The sequence below is a fragment of the Cimex lectularius genome, unplaced genomic scaffold (assembly GCF_000648675.2).
Source record: "Cimex lectularius strain Harlan isolate CLEC.00 unplaced genomic scaffold, Clec_2.1 scaffold10, whole genome shotgun sequence".
In the NCBI taxonomy this organism is placed as follows: Eukaryota; Metazoa; Arthropoda; class Insecta; order Hemiptera; family Cimicidae; genus Cimex; species Cimex lectularius.
Genome location: NW_019392665.1, coordinates 3,522,075 through 3,541,955, shown reverse-complemented (window position 1 = coordinate 3,541,955; position 19,881 = coordinate 3,522,075). Strand labels below are relative to the sequence as shown.

Genomic DNA, 19,881 nt, shown 5'->3' with positions numbered 1-19,881 from the left:
TCACGCTAATAAATACATTCACTCCCCACACGCGCTAGGTACACCAAAATAATCATTACTATATACAATCAAACAACCTGATTCAGATGGACAATTAGGTCATTTCAGCCGACGCAGTTTTAACCTTAACACACTCACTGTCTCAATCATTTATGCAAGTGAATCTCCCCCTCTCCCCTTTACACATAAATAAACATATAGCTACACATAAATAAACTAATAGTCTAATGGGGGTTATCGAAATTCCGCCATCGACGATCTTGTACTGCACATACATTCACGTTTATAAATACATTTTTATGAAACGGTTAACACAGAATCTATCACTAAACTTGTTACATATGCAATGATAATATTTACGAATATTCTGGATCACGGTTGGTGTTGATGAAAAAGCAAATTTAGTAGTTACTGCCAAGTTTTCGATCTATTTTAAGGTCATCATGATGGCAAACCAGTCTTAAATATGTCTACACATTGACATAATTAAGTTTTTCACAAACGATTTCAAATTGCTGTGAAGTCTGACTCACTCCCAACATTGCCAAGTAATGTGCCCTGATTATGAGACCTTGAAATAAGTAGACAGCTTGGTAGTAGCAACTGAATTTGCTTTTTCATAAAGACAACACTGATCCAGAGTATTCTTGAGTGGAAAAGTGGTCGATCCATATAAAACTTCAAAATAATAAGATTGCCTGCAACCAGAAATACTTCATTGTAGTTGTATCTGTACTTTCTTCATTAAGTTGTTGTTCATTCAATTGGTCGTCACACTAATTAAACACACAGAAACAATAACAACCATTTAGTTTTCGTTCGTCGTATATATTTCAAGGAATCTGTCCCTCTTCAGCGATAACCTTTCACAAGCCTGGAAGGTTGTGCTCTAAACATACATCATGGGGCATTGTAACTATGTACAATTGTATACAATGCACCATGCATGTATAGAGGAATCCCGAAATATATACGATGTACAAAACCTGAATGGTTTTGTTTCTACGTGTTTAACTAGTCTGATCTCCAATAGAAATACTTCAATTTCCTCCAAAATTCATGTATGTATAGGAATTCGAAAATTTGCTAGCGTAGTCGAGCACAATTATATCGAGTGACATTCTTACTTGCTCCTTGTATGGAGCCAAGTGATGACACCGTGTAAGAAAAACGATTAGTAACATAAGTTTGTGAAAACATTCGAGACACGACTAGCTGTTGTTTTTTGGATATAGGTTTACCATTTGAAAATGTCACTTCTTGAGGTTTTAAGCCCAGTGTTTGTGCCGGTGGTGCTATCTAGCTATTACTTTTTCACTCGAGATAGTCATTTAACAGTTTTGTTGGTTTTCAGCACTCGGCAAGCATACGTGCCCCAACTGCGGTAAGCAGTACACGTACAAAAGCGGCCTGAGCCAACACATGAAGTACGAGTGCGGCAAAGAGGCCATGTTTCAGTGTCCGCACTGTCCACACAGATCGAAGCAGAAGGTCAACATGAGAAAGCACGTCGCTATGAAGCATACCATGCTCGCCTAGCGTAATCCGACAACCGAAACCATCCACCTCTTTTTGTTTTCATCCGCTGATTTTTATTTTACCAGAAATACTTTGGGCTTTTTTTAGGCAAGACGTTTGTTTGCGACATCTGCCGTCGCGGATTCAGCTGCTACACCGATATCTGGGCGCACAGGAAATACGAGTGCGACTCGATGGACCGGAGGCGGTTCCATTTCTACCGGGACATTTCAGGCTACACGTCCGATTGAAATACAAAAATTTTAATTTCAGGACGGGGCGAACCGGGCCGTTTCAGCTGCGATAACTGTAAAAAGACGTACAGGTACTACAGCGGACTCTGGTCTCACAAAAAATACGAATGCGGCAAAGACCCACAATTCGTCTGCCCCCATTGCCCCTACAAAGCCAAGCTCAAGAGAAACCTTAAAACCCATGTCGCTTGCAAACATCAAACCAGTATCATTTAAATGTATTTTTATTTCTTTGTAAATATAGGTATTTTAACGTCTAGTGATTTTTTTTTCACACCCACGCTCTCAAGAGTCGGCAGATCGGTGGACGAATTTGACCAAGTCTTCTGTCTTAATTTAAAGGGCCTTAGGAGAAATTCGAGTGCCATGTCTGCGGAAAGTGCTACCGGTAAAACGGCGGCCTTTGGCACGCAGGAAAGAGGTCATATTCCTCTGCCCTAAGTACCGTTACAAGACAAAGCAGAAAAATAACGAATTCATATCACAAATAATAAATAAACTTGTTAAATTATTACTGATAACATTAGGAGACGTACCATTGCCTGCAGTACGCCCTAGACATAGACCGTCATTCGGGTGGGTGGGTTAAAAAAAGCTTAGATTTTGCAAAATGGTCTGGCTTGACTGTTCACCGGTTCCCATGTGTGATACATACTGTGCCTACCATTCAACATAGTTATGTGCATTAGTGAGAATTATTTCTTCGCCAGTTTTTAGTTGTTTATCGGTCATCATGTTCAGGCGAGTACAACGGACGGAATATCAATTCAATTTTTAAATTTTCAGGAGCAGGACACGTATGCTCCAAATGTGGAAAGAGCTACCGCTACCACAGCGGACTTTGGCAGCACCAGAAGTACGAATGCGGGAAGGAACCTCAGTTCGCCTGCACTTATTGCCCTTATAAATCCAAGCTGAAGAGTAACCTGAAGGCCCATGTCATCTTCAAACACAATGGGACTTTTTTGAAGTAGAACTACGAAACGAAGAAACTTGGAAACTTTAATAATGTGATTTTTGCCTGAACAACAGGCATTTTTTTATATACATATTAATTTAGAGACTTTTAAGACATAATATCTTGAGTTTTTAGACGATGAGATCATAAAAAGTACAATTTGAATCGGACTAGATGCAGTGCGAGAATTAATGTCATCATGTAACACAACATGAACTTTTTTCAGTTTTTTAAAATTGAATAAATAGTTGAAAGTGTCCGTAACTCAATTTTTCTACATCCCACAAAAACGAAATCCGCTCTTCAAAGACAATTGGAAAAATTATTGTTTTAAATTAAAATGGATTATTGTACAGATGAATCTTGTTCACCTTGCATTCGCGAGCATTCAAGGATTATAATTCACAAAACATTTTTTTTTTTTTTTTTGAAAATTAATCGTTACATATTGTAAAGAAAATCCGTTTTGGGAGCAATAAAAAAATCTCACGGCGTTCCAAGCTGAAATGGCACTCTCGTTTTGTCAAAATCACAGAAACACACATACAAAAACCTTAAAAGTATTTTCTCTTTATCGAAAAATCCCCCGGACAAATTCTCTGACGCATGCCGCTTTTCGATTTTTTCCAGCTTTGCCGCCCTCCGAATACGCGTGCAACTCGTGCGGAAAGACTTACAAACACAGCGGAAGCCTTTCGAAGCACAAGAAGTACGAGTGCGGACTTGAACCGCAGTTCTCGTGCAGTTTCTGCCCTTACAGATCGAAACAGAAGGCCCCGATCAAGTCGCACATCATCAATAAACACTACGAGGTTGTACAAAGCGTTTTATCTCTTTAAAAGAATGTTTTTCATGGGGATTTTCCGTTTTTCCAGGAGTACAGGGCGTCGCTCAAGGCAACAGCGATGATACCGCCCACGGAGTGAAAAAAACAAAAACAAATATTTACTATATTTCTATGTAAAATATATTTTATAAATACAATTTCTTGTATATAATGTTTGTTGATTGTTCCTCCTTGGGGTGGACGATGGATCCTAAAGGTTCCGTTTCACGCTAAAAACTTGGCATACTTTCCACACAGACATGTATCGCGGCAGAAAAGGAGCTATTTAACTTGAAAAGCACTAAGCAGAATGCGTCCTTTTTTGTTTTTTAGATTCAGATTTGTGATAACCAAAACCAAAATTTAACATCTCGACTAGGCCCAGGTTTTAGTTGTCGCTATTATACGTTTGTCCGTAATCATACACCATAGTTGCTGATGCACCATTGCGACGGATGAAATTACATTTATCGTTTTTTTTTCGACTTTGCTTTTCAGTGGTGAGGCTTCGGCCGAAAGAAAGACTGTACGAGTGCCCCGACTGCCCGAAAGCGTACCGACACCGGCAGAGCCTCCACAACCACAAGAAGTTCGAGTGCAGGGATAAGCCGCGGTTTTTCTGCCCTCTGTGCTCCTTCCACGCCAAGTACCACATCCACCTTAAGAGGCACATGGCCACCGCCCACGCCCTCGCCGCAGGACCGCCACGCACAACCCATTAGATTAACTCTCGGCCTTTTTTCCAGACAGAGCTAGTAAAGGTTTCGATTATTTTACCGGTGTGAAGAAGAGCCAGGCCCTCAGCTACAGGCCGAACCAGTTCCACTGTCCGGTCTGCCCTTACTCGGCCAAGCACAAAGGGAACTTTAGGAGGCACATGGCGTTCAAGCATCACACTATGACGCCCCAGTTGTAAAAAAAAACAAAACTGTACGATCTCAATAAAACATTTATTCTTTCAGTAGTCCTTTCATTTAAATTTCTTCAAAAACCTGAGACCTCGGTTACCTCACCGACTCCCGGGTTTGTCAGCAGCCCGAGACCTCTCGTCCGTCCCAACTTCAATTCCCTACGCAATTTTTAACCCAATTATTAAATCCATTCTTTCCTTCATACATCATTCACTCATGGCATGCGGTATGAACGTAGCAACTGAGCTAATTGATGTTATTAATTTACTACACATTCGTGCTAATAAATACATTTAACAAGAAATCCCAACGTACTGAAAAACACCCGTTTTCTTCTGAAAAGCGGGCTTTGACAGTCGATGCAGTGCTCGAGCAAACTTTCAGTTCAACTCTTATACGAGGTGGCATTCCTACACGCTCCCTTTGTAGAACTAAAGAACGTTTCTTTTCGATTACGTGGGACATCTAACATCAACATCCTCATACACACACGCGAGCTTTGGCATTACTTGTGCATATATTGATGAATATGTTTATCAATTTTAACATTATGCTGCTTATTTTATTTTAAAGCTGGATCGATTTACATGCTCGTGTTGTTGAATAATGGAAAAATGAAGCTAAATTGTTGCCGTTGGATCGCCTTAACTTGAACAGCTAATTCGATTGGAAAATGAATGTTATGTTTAAAGAGGAATCTAGTGTTATAAATTTATGGGGGATAATCAAGACGTATGCAATATTTTAATATAGGATCCGTTTATCCCGAAACATTATGGATTTTATGAGAAATCGAATCTTATTGTTTCAATGAATTATTCTTTTCATGTAAGGTCATGGTTGAGATGAAAAAGTTAGTGTAACGAGCGGGATTCGAACCCGCGACCTTCGGCGCTAACCACTTGAAGTCACGATAGCTCAAGTGTTTAGTATTGAGCCGAAGGTCGTTGGTTCGAATCCCGCTCGTGACACTAACTTTTCCATCTCAACCAAGACCTTACATAAAAAGAATGATTAATTGAAATAAGTAATTCGGTCAATTAGATTATTAAACATAAATGGAGTCTTTATTTATAGTAGTATTTTAATGTCGAAATACTGGGTATTTTGAATTTAGCCAGTGTCCGCCGTATTAATTTTGTTTTTCGAGTAAAAATGACTTAACGTGGAACGAATAAAGTTATTCCTAATGCAATTATTATTCAGTTACCTATTTCCGTTGATTTTATCGATTAAATCGATAAACGATTAAACGCCTTTAGGACAGTTGAATGAATATTCAACTGCTAAAAATCTCCACTTTTTTTTTTTTTTTTTACGACCATCTGCAAAAATAAACATTAATGCATACAATTCAAGCCAGATTCAACTTATAACGAGATTTGTAATTGTTCAGAATAAAAACTTCCTAGGCTTAGGGGAAAAAAACCCACTGATTTTTATGATTAATGATCGGTCGTACTGTTTTGCTCTGATCCAACGGTATTGTAAACAGTCAGGTTTTAGACTTAAAGCAAGTACTTCATAAAGCTACCTCGCAAGTTACTCTGTACTACTTAGATAAATTTTATATGCAAATAAATTTACGAATAAGGGAAAAATAACATAAAACCTAAGGTGACATCTCTTCTTCTCGAGCTTTTGAAACACGGGTCCGCGTCATTCCGCAGTGTCGCCGATGCAAAATGATGACACCATTATTGATATTATAGACAGACATGTTAACTCCAAGTGTACATTTGTTTGTTCAGACTGTTTGAAGGTGAATTACATCGATCTGGTAAACAAAACTTGTTCAGACTGTTTGAAGTTCGATTGAATCGACCATGTAAACAAAATTCATTAAAAAACTATTAAAATCGCGTCCTTTTAAAGCAAAAAACCAAGATTTCTATTCAAAATGAGAAGACGGTCAACGAATAAATCATTTTTCTCTCTCACGACTGATTAAGGAAAATAATTTAAAGGATACCTTCTACAATTAATTATTTCAGTTATGATCCTACTTGAATGTTTTATTTAAACCTTTCGTTTTATCATATAAACTCATGTTTAAAAATTAAAACTTAAAACAATCCGAAATTGTAAGGTGGTGGCTATACACCACTACTACTGTACAGTAGTATATAGGTTTTTGATAGAATTATGGGAAGGTTATGTAAGTTTCTTGGGAGTATTTGGATTATTTGTTTTTGTTGTAAAGAGACAATTTTTTTTCTTTGTCGCTACGAAAAAATAGCATCGTAAATAATTTAGATACGATTGGGTAGTCACCCACCCCTTGTGTATCGACCTGGATATTTTTAGTTTGGCTTCGTCCCGCCGTAAGAACCGGAAAAAAAGGAAAGAACGAAACTGGTAACTGGTCAATTAAAACATAAATTTCTATACCCTCCGCTAGGCCTACAATTGACCCAAATTGACCCTTCCGATTTTTTTTAGGTCGTATTTTACCGTACCTACCCACAGAGGAAAACGTGCTGCCCAACCAGTGTCCCAAGTGCAAGAGGGTGTACAAATGCAGGATCAGCTACTTGGCACATCTGAGGCACGGTTGCGGCGATGCGGACATGCGGTTCACCTGTCCTTCCTGTCCGTACAAGGCAAGGCAGAAGGTCCAGCTCAAGAAACACCTCGCCTTCAAACACAACGGCAACCCCGCTAATATAATATAAAATATTAATCCATGTATATTTAGCTGTCATAATTAATTTATTATACTTTTTATCCAAGGTTGAGATGAAAAAAAAACTAGTGTCACGAGCTGGATTCGAACCCGAGACCTTCGGCTTTGATCAAGTGGCTAGCTCGGTCAGCCCAAGGTCGAGGGTTCGAATCCCGCTCCTGGCATTAACTTTTTTTATCACAGCCAAGCCCTTTAACAAAAAGTATAATTGATTGAAATAATTTACAGTATTATAACATTTGGATTTTATGATATGATAAACTTTCATATTGTTGTAGTGATCACGAAAATTTTTTACTTCTTGTGTGTCCCTATGTGAAAAAAAACAAACATTGGCACCATTAAACTGATATACAAATGCCAAAAATTTGTAAAATTAATTATCAATATAACAGATTTTATGAAATGCCTGTTTTCCTTAATGTTCAGTTTTTTAACCGCAAAGTGTGTGCATATCTGTTTTGAACGATTCGCCCCATATAACTCTCTTCCTTATTTGCCTTTATTAATTCCGTCTGAATTTGGTTTGCAAATTGTCTTATGTTCTATTTTTATAATGTAGAAGTCGCATATAATTTACATTAATAAAAAACATGAGCCAAGGGGGAAGATTTTTTTGAACAAAAATTACAGTTTTGGTTTTGTTTGTTGAAAGATATTTTCAAGGTGTTTTACATTTAGTTGTTAGATCAGATTTTATTTTCGTTATATCGGCCGTAATAAAATGGATTTTCAAATATGCACTAGCACTTTTTGTTTCAGCCAAACCTTTATTTGTTCAAGTGCCAGATTTGAAAAATTTTGTGACCTTATTGGGAGGGTCACTGAATAAAGTATTTTCTCTCTCTCTCTCTCTCTCACTCTCTCTCTCTCACTCACTCACTCACTCACTCACTCACACACACACACACACACACACACACACACACACACACACAGAGTTTCTCTGACTCTCTCACTTTTTGTTTAGGAAAGGGGAGGATTATTTTTTTACAGTTATTAAATTCTTTTGTTGACATTTTGTTCTGAATTGTACGACGGTTGCTTTCATTTAAAAATAACTAAAATTGATTATACAAATGGAGTGGGGATGCTTTCTTGGCAGGGAAATAGAAAGGGAAAGCGACCAAATTTCAAAGGGTCGTTTTGAATAGGAATAAATTTAAATAAATATTTCCTTTACTATTTTCTGCTTTATAAAGTAGTTAAATTTATAAAATATAAAACGGCTTTATTTCCATCCTCAGTGTACATTAGGAAAACGAATATTTAGTGGTAAAGTGGGGATTTTTCCAGTCTGACTGTGGGGAAGGTTTTTCCCTCCAGGAATGGAAAGTTTATTTGTTAAAATCTATAGAACAATTAGTAACATTCTATAAACATTTGTAGATACATTTAAAGTTTGGACTTTCTTATCAGAGAGGTGGAAGGAAAGACGGCCAATTTTAAAACTGTTGTTTTGAAACGAGCAAACTTTAATCATTTTTTCTGCTTTATGAATTAATTTTAATTAGGAAAGTTTAAAACAAAAACCTTATTTTCATCCTTAGGAGAGCGAATAATCGCTAATAAAACTAGGATTTTTCCCAGTCTTACGAGCAGGCTTTTCCCCTGGTATCCAGTCCGTTTTAAAACATTTTTTTTTGGAATTTTTTTCCAGGATTTCCTTGTTCAGATTGCGGCCGAGTTTACAAATACAAACACAACATGGTCTACCACAGGAAGCACAGTTGCGGCCAACCGGACCGCCTTTCCTGCATGCACTGCGACTACAAAGGATCGGCCGTCTCGCACCTCCGTTTCCACCTTTATTCCAAGCACGCCGACATCATCGCCATGAGGATAAAAGGGAAAATAAGCTTATGAGCTTATTTTCCCGTACGTTTTCTATAAAAAAAAAAAATTAATTCAGGTCTGTTTTGGAACTTTCCACAAGACCACTCCTGGGGATGAGGTAATATCGATAAAATTAAAGATTATTTAATTTTTTGATTGTTTCCCACTTTTCTCCAGATCGATATGCAACGAAAACGGTTTTCTACAGCTACAAATTGATAACAGCCTTATATTTCAGCCGACTGAGAAATAAAACTTGTAACAAAAATTTGTCTTGTTTAATAAAATAATAAGATATTTTTTAATTATCTTTTTTCCTTTTATTTTTTTGAAATATGTGCCTCTATGTATATGTTAACATGAAATAACCTTTTTTACTCGATTGATTTGTTTTTAAAAAATCTAAAAATTTCAATTGTTGGCCTGAAACAAGCTTTAATTACTACAGGATTTATTCCTATCTGCTAAAAAAAAATCTTTATATTTTGTAATATATTGGATTAAAACCTCTGACAAAAAAATATATATTCGGAAATTTCTTTTACTCCAAAACCTAGATTCCAGCAGATGAATAAGGGGATTTTTTCTTAGGAGTTAATTTCAGGGATCCGTCTGTTCTCGCTGTGATCTACATTGAACAGTTGATGGGATTTTTTCAAAAGGCTAAAAGTTATAAGTACACAAATGTGATATTTATTCTTTGATTTGGCAGAGATTTGATCAAACGTTATCAACTCTGGTGAATTTGTCACTTGAGTCAAATAGATATGGAGGAGAGCTTTTTGAATTTACAGCGCTTTTTTTAAGTAATCCCTTGTGATTTTTTTTTTTTTTTTTGACTTGCTTTGTATTTATTTCACTTATTTAAATATTTCGTAAGTAATCAATTTCCTCTTTTTTTTTTGCCTTGATTGTTTTTTTTCATTATTTGATATTAATTGTTTGTAATTTATTTTAGAGCAGAGAGAAAGATTCGGTTGCAACAGGTGCAACAGGACGTACAAGTACAAAGCGGGACTGTCACAGCATCTGAGGTACGAGTGCATACCCGAGCCGAGGTTCAAATGCCAGTTCTGCGGCTACAGGGCGAGACAAAAGACGAACCTGAAGAGGCACGTCATCATCAAACACATGTCCGAACTTTCCGACGAGACCAAATCCTCCCTTTTGTAACTTGTATCCTCTTCCTCCTTACCAAAACGCAAATGGTTTTTAATTGTACGAAAATATCAAAAAAAGGACGATCTTGAAATCAAGATAAAAAGGTAATTTTTATTTTCTTTGGTTTTTCGTATTTTCTTTTTATTTCTTGTTTTCTTTTCTTTTTCTTTGTTTTTTTTTTCCTGTAGATTCTCACACAAATCAGCTTGAACATTCTTCCGATTAACCAAGGAGTTGGGACCCTTAAGCATAATTAAACAATTTTTTTTTCAAATAAGAAAAAAGAGAAAATCATATAAAAAAGTTGTAAAATAAAGTTTCATTAAACTTGTAACAGTTAATTTCTTTTCTAACACACAAAAATATATGTATATGAAAGTATCCTTGTTGACTAACCGTCCTCCTATAGAACAGGAACGATCCTCTCCTTTGATCCTCTTTTATTGGTTTTCCATTGTGTCAGAATATTTTATTTTCATTTCTAACCAGCAGTGTCTTCTCCAGGGTCGACATCCTCAAGGAAACGTTTCCAATGCAACACCTGCGACAAGTCGTACATCTACAAAGACGGCCTGGCTCGCCACAAGAAATACGAGTGCGGGAAAGAGCCACAATTCCAATGCCCTTATTGCCCCCATCGTGCCAAGCACAAAGGCAATCTTAAAAAACATATCTACTCGTTGCATGTGGACTACCTGGTGCTACTAAACGAAACTCTAAAAACTTGAAACTTCAGCCTTACCTGTTGGATAGTTTAACGTATATTTTTTTTCTTTGAAATTGTTAAAGCATCTTGAAATATATATATTTGAGAAGGTTAAAGGATTACTATATAGTTTATTAAAGTAGACAAAAAAATGTAATATGTATTTATATATTGGTTTTAATAAACGATGGTGTGATTTAAGACTTTATTTTATTTTCTTAACTTTTAGCTTTCTTCTCCTCAACTGCACCAGCATTTATTTATATCACTCGCCATATGCTGTCATATCTCATCTTGAAATCAATCCTCTTGTTATTTACAACAGTTTTCCTGTTTACAGCTGTCGTCAATTGTTGATTTTTGTCCCACTCAAGAGAAAGTTGTCTTTTATGATCAATTGTTCTTGTTTTTCTTTATTTTTGAGAAGCAAACCCAAAAAGTCTGATGTCCTTCCACTATCGAGGCAACCCTTTCGACAGTAGTATTGACAAGTTATGAAGACTTGAAGTCACTGGTTCCGGGTGACTACCGAGCAATCTGTACTAGCTTGTGTGTAAAATCTCACAGTAGGAATTGACCACGGGGTCTCTAGGATTTCTGCAATTTTGCAAGACCTCGAAGCAGAGTTGGGTCTCAAATCCACTGTAGAAAAGGGACTAAGGAACCTGCAACCTACAGCAGTTGTCTTGCCCAAGGTTCCAAGATTTTCATCATCTCACAATTTTCTGAACAAAAGTAACACAGCTTCCAAGCTATCGACAGCAATTGACTTATACGAGATGATGGGTTCAAAAGCTGTCTCGTCCAGTTTTTGAAGATTTGAGCACAGTTGTCCCAAATTGTCGAAAACTAATCCAACAACCTCCAACCTATTTATATCACTTGTCTTACCCGATTTTTGACGATTTTAGCCCAGTTGTCCCAAATTGTCGAAAAGTAATTCATCAACCTACAAGCTATCTACAGCAGATGTCTTTTACAATTTTTGAACATTTTAGCACATTTGTTCTAAATCTTCTAATCGTAATCTTGCAACCTTCAATCCTTTTTTTACATAAAATCTCACAGTAGAAATTGACCACGTGGTCTACAGGATTTCTGCAATTTTGCAAGACCTCTAAGCATTCTAAAGCTGATTTGGTGTCTCAAATCAACTGTAGAAAAGGATTAAGGAACTTACAAGTCACCTGCAGCAGTTGTCTTTCCCAATGCTTTAAGATTTTCCTCATTAACTCGCAATTTTCTGAACAAACGTAATCCAGCTTCTTCCAAGCTATCGACAGCAATTGATTTATAGTAGATGATGGGTTCAACAGCAGTCTTGTCCAGTTTTTGAAGATTTGAGCCCAGTTGTCCCAAATTGTCGAAAAGTGATCCACCACTTCAAGCTATCTACAGCAGTTGTCTTTTACAATTTTTGAACATTTTAGCACATTTGTCCTAAATCTTCAGCAGAATCTTGGTACCTCCGAGCTATCTAGAAAAATTGCCCATTTCAGCACATTTGTCTCAATTCCGCTATAGTAAAGTATTCCAAAACCATCAAGCTATCTACAATAGGTCCCAAATCCACAGTGGAAAAGTAAAATGGTTTCTTGCTTAAACTTGTAAAGGATTGCTGCGTTCGCCCGAATCTTCTGTAGAAAAGAGTCCCAAGCGTGTCCTTAGTTATGACATTTTGAAAAATGTTTCCCTGAGTAAAATTCTATGCCCATTCTTGATCGATTCCGCAGTCCTGCTGTCACAAAGCTGTTAGTGCCTCCTCATGATGACGTTATTTGTTAGCGATTCTAGATTTCGGTGCATGTTCGTCCAATAATAAGTAAGTTTCACGCTCAGAGTTGACTCCTTTTGGTATCAATGTATCCTTTCCCGTCAACATCCTCATTTTTCTGTATTCTTCGTACGACTAACATTCCCGTTGGGGTTTTTTTTTTCAGGCAAGCAACCGGCGGGGACATCGTCTTCAGAGACGCAGTGTAAGATTTGCGGTAAAAGTTACACGACCAAGGGCAACCTAACGCGCCACATGAAGTTCCATCACGGCCCTCTGAAGCTCCAACTCCAGCACCTAATGAAAGCATACGATGTCCATTAATAAAATCGATTCCTCTTCGAAAATAAAAAAAGCTCCTTTTCTTACCCTTTTCCCCCCGGCGTTAGAAAAACGACAAAACAGAAACCGTGTCTAATAGATTTATTTTTGATAGGTGTGAGAGGAAGTAAGAGATTTCCGTGCCTTCAGTGTTTCAGGAGGTACAGTACCAAGAGCAATCTTCTACGCCATTTGAAATTCGAGTGCGGGAAAGAGCCACAGTTCGTTTGCCCATTTTGCCCGTACAAGGCGAAAATCAAAGATAACTTAAAGGCCCACATAGCAAGCAAACACATAATCCAACCATCTTAGCATAACTAAGACATATGTATGTTTTTAGTTTATATAGAAGTAGATGTTGAATAAAATTCTATGTTATAATGTAATATTTGTTTTATAATTATTTTCAAGCCTTTTCTCCTTATCATCTTTTTATTTTCAATATAAGGAAAGTTAGTGTCAACGTTAGGTGTCCTAAGATTGCTGATCTGCTCTTGAATCTATTCAAAGTGACTGCATCTATTTTTCCATCTATCTACACTTTTATGTAAATTCAAGCAAACAAATCTGCACATATCAAAACCTTTGGCACGATTATCCGTGGAAAATAGACTAAAATACATACAAACAATAACCAAGTAAATTACTACTGACTTCGTTAAAACCCAGGACTTCTGAAAAAAAAAATTCAAAAACAAACCCAAAACCATAAACACTGAACTGTGAACAATACACTCTTTATTCTAACAAAAACCATAAACAATAGCGTAACAGCATAGATATTACCTAAACATGGCATCGAACCTAAAGCGGATAAAAGCATATGGTCGCATTTGATGGCTTTCCTTAGTTTTAACTATCTGTTATGTATTTATTAGCGTGATTGAGTGAAGGGTTTGTTGTGGGACCTCTAATTTTTTAAGGTAACAGTGCTTAGAATGATAGGTGGAGGCACTGGCATACCAAATACTAAGTGACTTCCAAAGTTTTAGGTTTGTAGCTAAATAAAAAGTACACGGCCAACAGTTTTTTTTNGAACCCCCGGTGCCTTCCAAATTTTTTATTGTTATATAGTAATTATAGTATGAATGTTTTTATTCAGCGAATGTATTCATTAGCGTGAATGTTTATGGTTCTCAGCGGAATATTCAGTACTCTGAGACCCCCCCAAATCTCTGGCTAGGAGAACAACAGGACCTAGAGAAATGATTAAAACACAACATAAATTATCCAACACCGAATGTAACATAATCCATTGAACTAAAAACTTACCATACAAGACGAAGAAATAGGACGACTGCTTGAAGTACACTAGTAAAAATAAAATCTAACGATGACCTCACTATCACAAAAGCAGACAAGCAAACGAACACCGTCAGTGTTACACATATTATCGATAATTCTTCTTTATGTAAGGTATTGGTTGAGATAAAAAAGTCAGTGTCACGAGCGGGATTCGAACCCACGACCTTCGGCTAAATACGCCTCTAAGTGGTAGAGCCGCGGCGTATTTAGCCGAAGGTCCTGAGTTCGAATCCCGCTCGTGACACTGACTTTTTTATCTCAACCAATACCTTACATAAAGATGAATTAATTGAAAGTAGTTATTTGGTCAATCGGACCACGAAATCTAATGGATTATCTACAATTTTAATTTTCACACACATTTATCACAAACATACAGAGTACATGCACGATGTTCATACATAAACATTGACAATTATTTGTATGGATATAAGCAATAGTTATAAAATAAAACACATGCAATATAAATGGAATATTTATCATGGGTAATGTGTTCATAGGAACATGCACATGAGTATTGGACCACTTGGGCTTCAGGATATATTTTCTTTTAATGCTTAATGTTTTGAACTACTTAAGAAAGCAAAATATTTTTTCCCGAAACTGACACTAGCCTTCCTTTATTTTCCAAATCACCCGATGTTTTCTTCCGGCTTTTCATTTCTTGTTGCATGCCAGAGTTTCAATGATGAGGGTAGAGTGTGGTAGCGGGTCTCTTCAATCCCGAACCGTCCGTCCACAAGATCGATGCATTTTTTACTAAAACCCCCGTGGAAGAAAATTCAAGAGACATTGTTTTCAGGTCTGAAACGGTACAAGTGCCCCGACTGCGATCGTACGTACGGTACGAAAGGTTCCCTAAACAGGCACCAACGGTACGAATGTGGGAAAGATCCTCAGTTCCAGTGTCCCCACTGCTGGCACAGGACCAAGCACAAGGAAAACCTCAAGGCGCACATTTTTGCAAAGCACATCCCTAAATAAAACTTCGGAAAATGGTAAAATAACGAGACTGACTGCAGGGGAGATCGTTTTACCGTCTTTCTTGATATATTTCTTTCGTTCTTCCAACAGGAAAGTGTTTCTACTGCAATCATTGCGGAAGGGGTTACGGATATAAGAGGAGCCTCAATCGACACCTGACTTACGAATGCGGAAAAACAGCCAAATTCTCGTGCCCTTACTGTCCTCACAAGTCCAAACTCAAGGACAACCTGAAGAGTCACATTTTCTCCAAACACCTTTGTCACTTACCCAAGTGACATTTTGTAAATATGTTTTAAAACGTGTTATAACTTTCTTTTTGTAAATTATATTTGATAGGTAAAATAAACGACGTGTTGAAATCAACGGAGGATGGGTTTTGTTTCGGAAATCTCCCTTTTCCTCTTCCTTCCGTACCCGTGAGAAGCCGGTCCGAACCGTTTTCTAATCCCTATGAATTTTCAGGTTCGAGGAGGAGAAGCATACCGCACAATTTCCGTTGCGAATCCTGCGGAAGGTCCTACGTCCACAAGGGCCATCTGACGAGGCATCAGAAATACGAGTGCGGGAAGGAGCCGCAGTTCGGCTGCCCGGTTTGCCCTTACAGGGCCAAGCACAGGGACAACTTAAAAGCCCATTTCGCGACCAAGCATCTCCCTTCTCTTAACCAGTAACTCGGACGAAAAAACGACGAACGGTGTCAAAATCCACGCTATTTATACAAGACGATGCTTCGTTTGATTGTTTTTTTTTCTTTTTACCGCGACCGCGTAAGTCCGTCGGAGAGATTAATGATTGGCTTCGAGTTCCAGCACGGCTTTCAAGCTTAAAAGTAGGATTTATTTGTTCAACCTCGAAGCGTCAAAGTTCAGCTTGTTTCCCCCAAAACGGACACAATAGGGTTTAAGTAGAGGTTTCTACAAAAGGTAGTCCAAAATCATGATTGATCATTATTGCGCAACGTCAGGGGTTATTGGAATGTGATAAAAAATCCAATGCCTCTATTCATAAATTTAATCAAAATGTGAGGGGGGTGTTGGTTAGAAAAAGATAGGACTTTAAACAAAATGTATTTTGTCTTGATAGATAATATTCAAATCACTGAGAACAAAAAATTTGATTATTAATTTAAAAAATTAATAGAAATTTATAGACCTTTTTTATTAGGTAAAACATTGACATTCAAGGACTGCGTGCCAATTATTATTAAGTAGGAAATCTGCAAAACTAGTCAAAATCACAAAACAGACATGATTGTTTTTGTGGGTAGGAAACAAATGATATATAATATTGGTTTGCCATAGTTGTTAAAAGTACTGAGATAAACTGTACGAGACATTAAAGAGGGATTTAAAGAAATAAATTGCTTAGAGCAAAATATATTATTTTTTATACCGAAAATCGAACGAACTGAGTAAAATATATATTTAATAAAAGCAAAATTTAATTTGAAAAAGCAAGAATATTTTTTATTATAAAACCAAGACTTGAAGGAAGTGAGAAATAAAGTTAAATATCCGCAATGTGGGCCACAAAATTGATTAATAATCGCACAATATATCGGGTTTTATATTACACAATTTAAGAACTAAGAAAACAACTGCATACACGTTAGAAGAACAATAAATATATTTTTTTTCTTATGTACAAGATTACAATGAAACGAAAAAGTTAGGAGACGGCAACAAAGAAAGTTAATTAACTGCATCTTTTTTTTCAGCAATAGAAAACTATAAATATTAAGAAAAAAGTCAATAGACGTTAGGAGATAGCAAAATGGTCTTATTAACTACATTCTTTTTGTTTGCAATAAGAGACTTGAAAAGCTTGAAAAAAAACCATCTGAAGTTAGGAAACAGCACAAAGTTAATTAACTGCATCCTTTTTTTTCTGCTATAGAAAACTAAAAATATTAAGAAAAAAATCAATAGGCGTTAGGAGATAGCAAAAAGGTCTTTATTAACTACATTCTTTTTTTTTTTGCAATAAGAGACTTGAAAACTAAGAAGAAAAACCATCTGAAGTTAGGAGACAGCACAAAGTTAATTAACGATATTCCTTTTTTCCTGCTATAGAAGGCATAAGAAAACTAACAAAAAAACCAACAGAAGTTAGCAAACTTCACCGAATAAATTTACTTACCTAGTTTTTTTACTATAGAAAGTTTCACAAAAGTAAGAAAAAAGTCAACAAAAGTTAGAAGACAGCAAAAAGTTAATGAACGACGTTCTTTTTGCCTGCTATAAAAGACTAAAAATCTACGAAAAAAGCCAGCAAAAGTTAGGAGACCACAACGAAAAGAGTTAATTAGCCTTATATTCTTTTTTTACCATTAAAGACTTATAAAAAAAAATGACAGAAGTTAGGAGACAGTGAAAAGTTAACTACCTACATATTTTCTGCTACGAAAAAGCGAACAGAAGGTAGGAGACTGCAGCGAATAAAGTTCATTAGCCTTTTTTCTACCTCAGAAGAAAATAAACAATAAAATGGTCAACAGAAGTTAAGAGACAGGAAAAAGTTCATTAACTACCTTCTTTTTTTCTGTCATAGAAGACTTTAAAGAAAAAACACAACAAAAGTTAGGAGACAGTAAAAGTTAATGAACTACCTTGTTTTTTCTGTTATAGAGAAATTGAAAAAATTAAAAAAAATTGTCAACAGAAGTTAGCAGACCGCAGCGAATAAAGTTAATTAGCCAATTTTTTCTACCATAGAAGATCAAAAAACTAGAATGATCACCAAATGTTAAGAAACAGCAAAAATTGCATTAACTACCTTCTTTTTTCTGTCATAGAAGATTTTAAAACATTAAGAAAAACACAACAAAAGTTAGGAGACAGAAAAAAGTAAAAAAATGACAGAAGTTAGGAGACAGTGAAAAGTTAACTACCTACATATTTTCTACTATAGAAGACTTTAAAAAATGAAGAAAAAATCACCAGAAGTTAGGCGACTGCAGTGAATAAAGTTAATTAGCCATTTTTTCTACCATAGAAGATAAAGTAACAAATTAACTACTTTCTTTTTTCTGTCATAGATGACTTTAAAACATTAAGAAAAAACAACAGAAGCTAGGAGACAGCAAATCGTTAATGAACTACTTCCTTTTTTCTGTCATAGAAAACTTTAAATTAAGAAAAAACACAACAAAAGTTAGGAGACAGCAAAACGCTAATGAACTACCTTCTTTTTTCTGCTATAGAAGACTAAAAAATTAAGAAAAAATCACCAGAAGTTAGGCGACTGCAGGCGAATAAAGTTAATTAGCCACAATCTTTTTTTTTGTGTTAAAAGACTTAAAGAACTGAGTAAAAAAGATTATAAAACAAAAAAAATAATTCGGCCAATTTACAGGGATTTTTCTAATGATAAGACTCAGATAACTGATACAAAGCACAATTTTGAAGCTTATAGGTCAGTTTACGGTCAAATATAGTTTTTTTTAGAGGGGGCTTAGCAGTTTTAAACTTTTTGAAGTCTTTCTAGCTGTGAAGCATTTTCGTGGATGGAACTCGGATTAGGTGTTAATTCGGTCACACTGTTTTAATAGTGCAATGTTGTTGTTGATAAATGACTCATTGAGAATTGTTTGGGCTGAAATATAATTGTTTTGTGTGTTAAAGTTCAGAGATTTATCGTGAATTAAACAAAAACAAAGGCGAATTGTAAAAAACAAAAATCTTTAAAAAAGAGAAAAATTGTTACACTAGGTTTGTTATATATTAGACGAATAAATTCTTTTTTAATTTTACCACTCGTTTGCTCAACCTGATTTCTTGTCCATTGACTTGCAGACTGTCTACGTGTTAATTCTTTTCTTTGGCCTTTTAGGAGAGAAGACGAAATTCCTGTGCAAGACTTGTGGAAGGTCTTACAAGAACAAAGGCCACCTTATGAGACACATGAGGTACCAGTGTTCCATCGAGCCGAAGTTCCAATGTCCGATTTGTCCTCACAGGTCGAAACTGAAGGAACATCTTAAGGTCCACATAGCGACGAGACATCTGGCATTGGTCGAAAAACAAAACCTTTCCTATACCAACCTCTGGTGAATTTTTTACATTTTGAATTAAAAAAAGAATAATTATCTAAATAAAGGTCGGTTTAATTTCTTGTCCTTCCTTTAATCCTTCTATTTTTATTTTTTTTCTCGTCTTTTACGTTTTCTCTTACTCCAGGCCCATCCCCACGCCCTTCTTCGTTGAGATCACATGCTTCAAATATTTTTTCTTCTTCTGTTTTCTAGCCTGGAATAGGAATTTTCCGTGTTGGTCCTGTGGAAAGGCTTACAAAAGGAAATGCCATCTGAGGAGGCACATCGTGTTCGAATGCGGGAAAGAGCCGCTTTTCCAATGCCCACATTGCTCTTACAAGGCGAAGCTCAAGCACAATCTCAAGTCCCATCTAGTCGTCAAGCATCTTTTATACAAAGACAGATCCTAACTGTTATATATTTGCATCAAAATGAAAATGTACCTTTAAAGATTTTAAAAAATATTATTTTATTTTATTTGTTTTATGCACTGTTTTAATTTAAAAAGAAAATAATATATCACGATTGTTAACATTTTCGTTGTTTGTTTTATATTGAAAACCTTCCCAAAACTGTTTTGTACAAAAGAATACATTTTATGAAAG

The 19,881-nt window shown here is 36.2% G+C and overlaps 3 protein-coding genes across 3 annotated transcripts; all 3 read left to right on the top strand.

Annotated features, from left to right (window-relative positions):
- Positions 1–902: 902 nt before the first annotated feature.
- On the top strand, positions 903–4,278 carry LOC106667272 (zinc finger protein 333-like). Its single transcript, XM_014395120.1, has 10 exons — positions 903–912; positions 1,355–1,491; positions 1,627–1,702; positions 1,792–1,962; positions 2,017–2,160; positions 2,559–2,693; positions 3,361–3,542; positions 3,606–3,626; positions 3,890–3,941; positions 4,055–4,278. Exons 1-10 carry the CDS (start codon positions 903–905, stop codon positions 4,276–4,278), a joined length of 1,152 nt encoding a protein of 383 aa, XP_014250606.1.
- A 2,629-nt stretch (positions 4,279–6,907) lies between these two features.
- Positions 6,908–9,798, top strand: LOC112126282 (RE1-silencing transcription factor B-like). Its single transcript, XM_024225051.1, has 4 exons — positions 6,908–7,140; positions 8,744–8,767; positions 8,814–9,107; positions 9,167–9,798. The coding sequence occupies exons 1-3, from the start codon at positions 7,038–7,040 to the stop codon at positions 9,017–9,019; spliced, it is 333 nt and encodes a 110-aa protein (XP_024080819.1). The 5' UTR covers positions 6,908–7,037; the 3' UTR covers positions 9,020–9,107; positions 9,167–9,798.
- A 5,205-nt stretch (positions 9,799–15,003) lies between these two features.
- On the top strand, positions 15,004–15,914 carry LOC106667283 (zinc finger protein 425-like). The gene is made up of 3 exons (XM_024225050.1): positions 15,004–15,091; positions 15,331–15,477; positions 15,706–15,914. Exons 1-3 carry the CDS (start codon positions 15,004–15,006, stop codon positions 15,912–15,914), a joined length of 444 nt encoding a protein of 147 aa, XP_024080818.1.
- Positions 15,915–19,881: the final 3,967 nt, after the last annotated feature.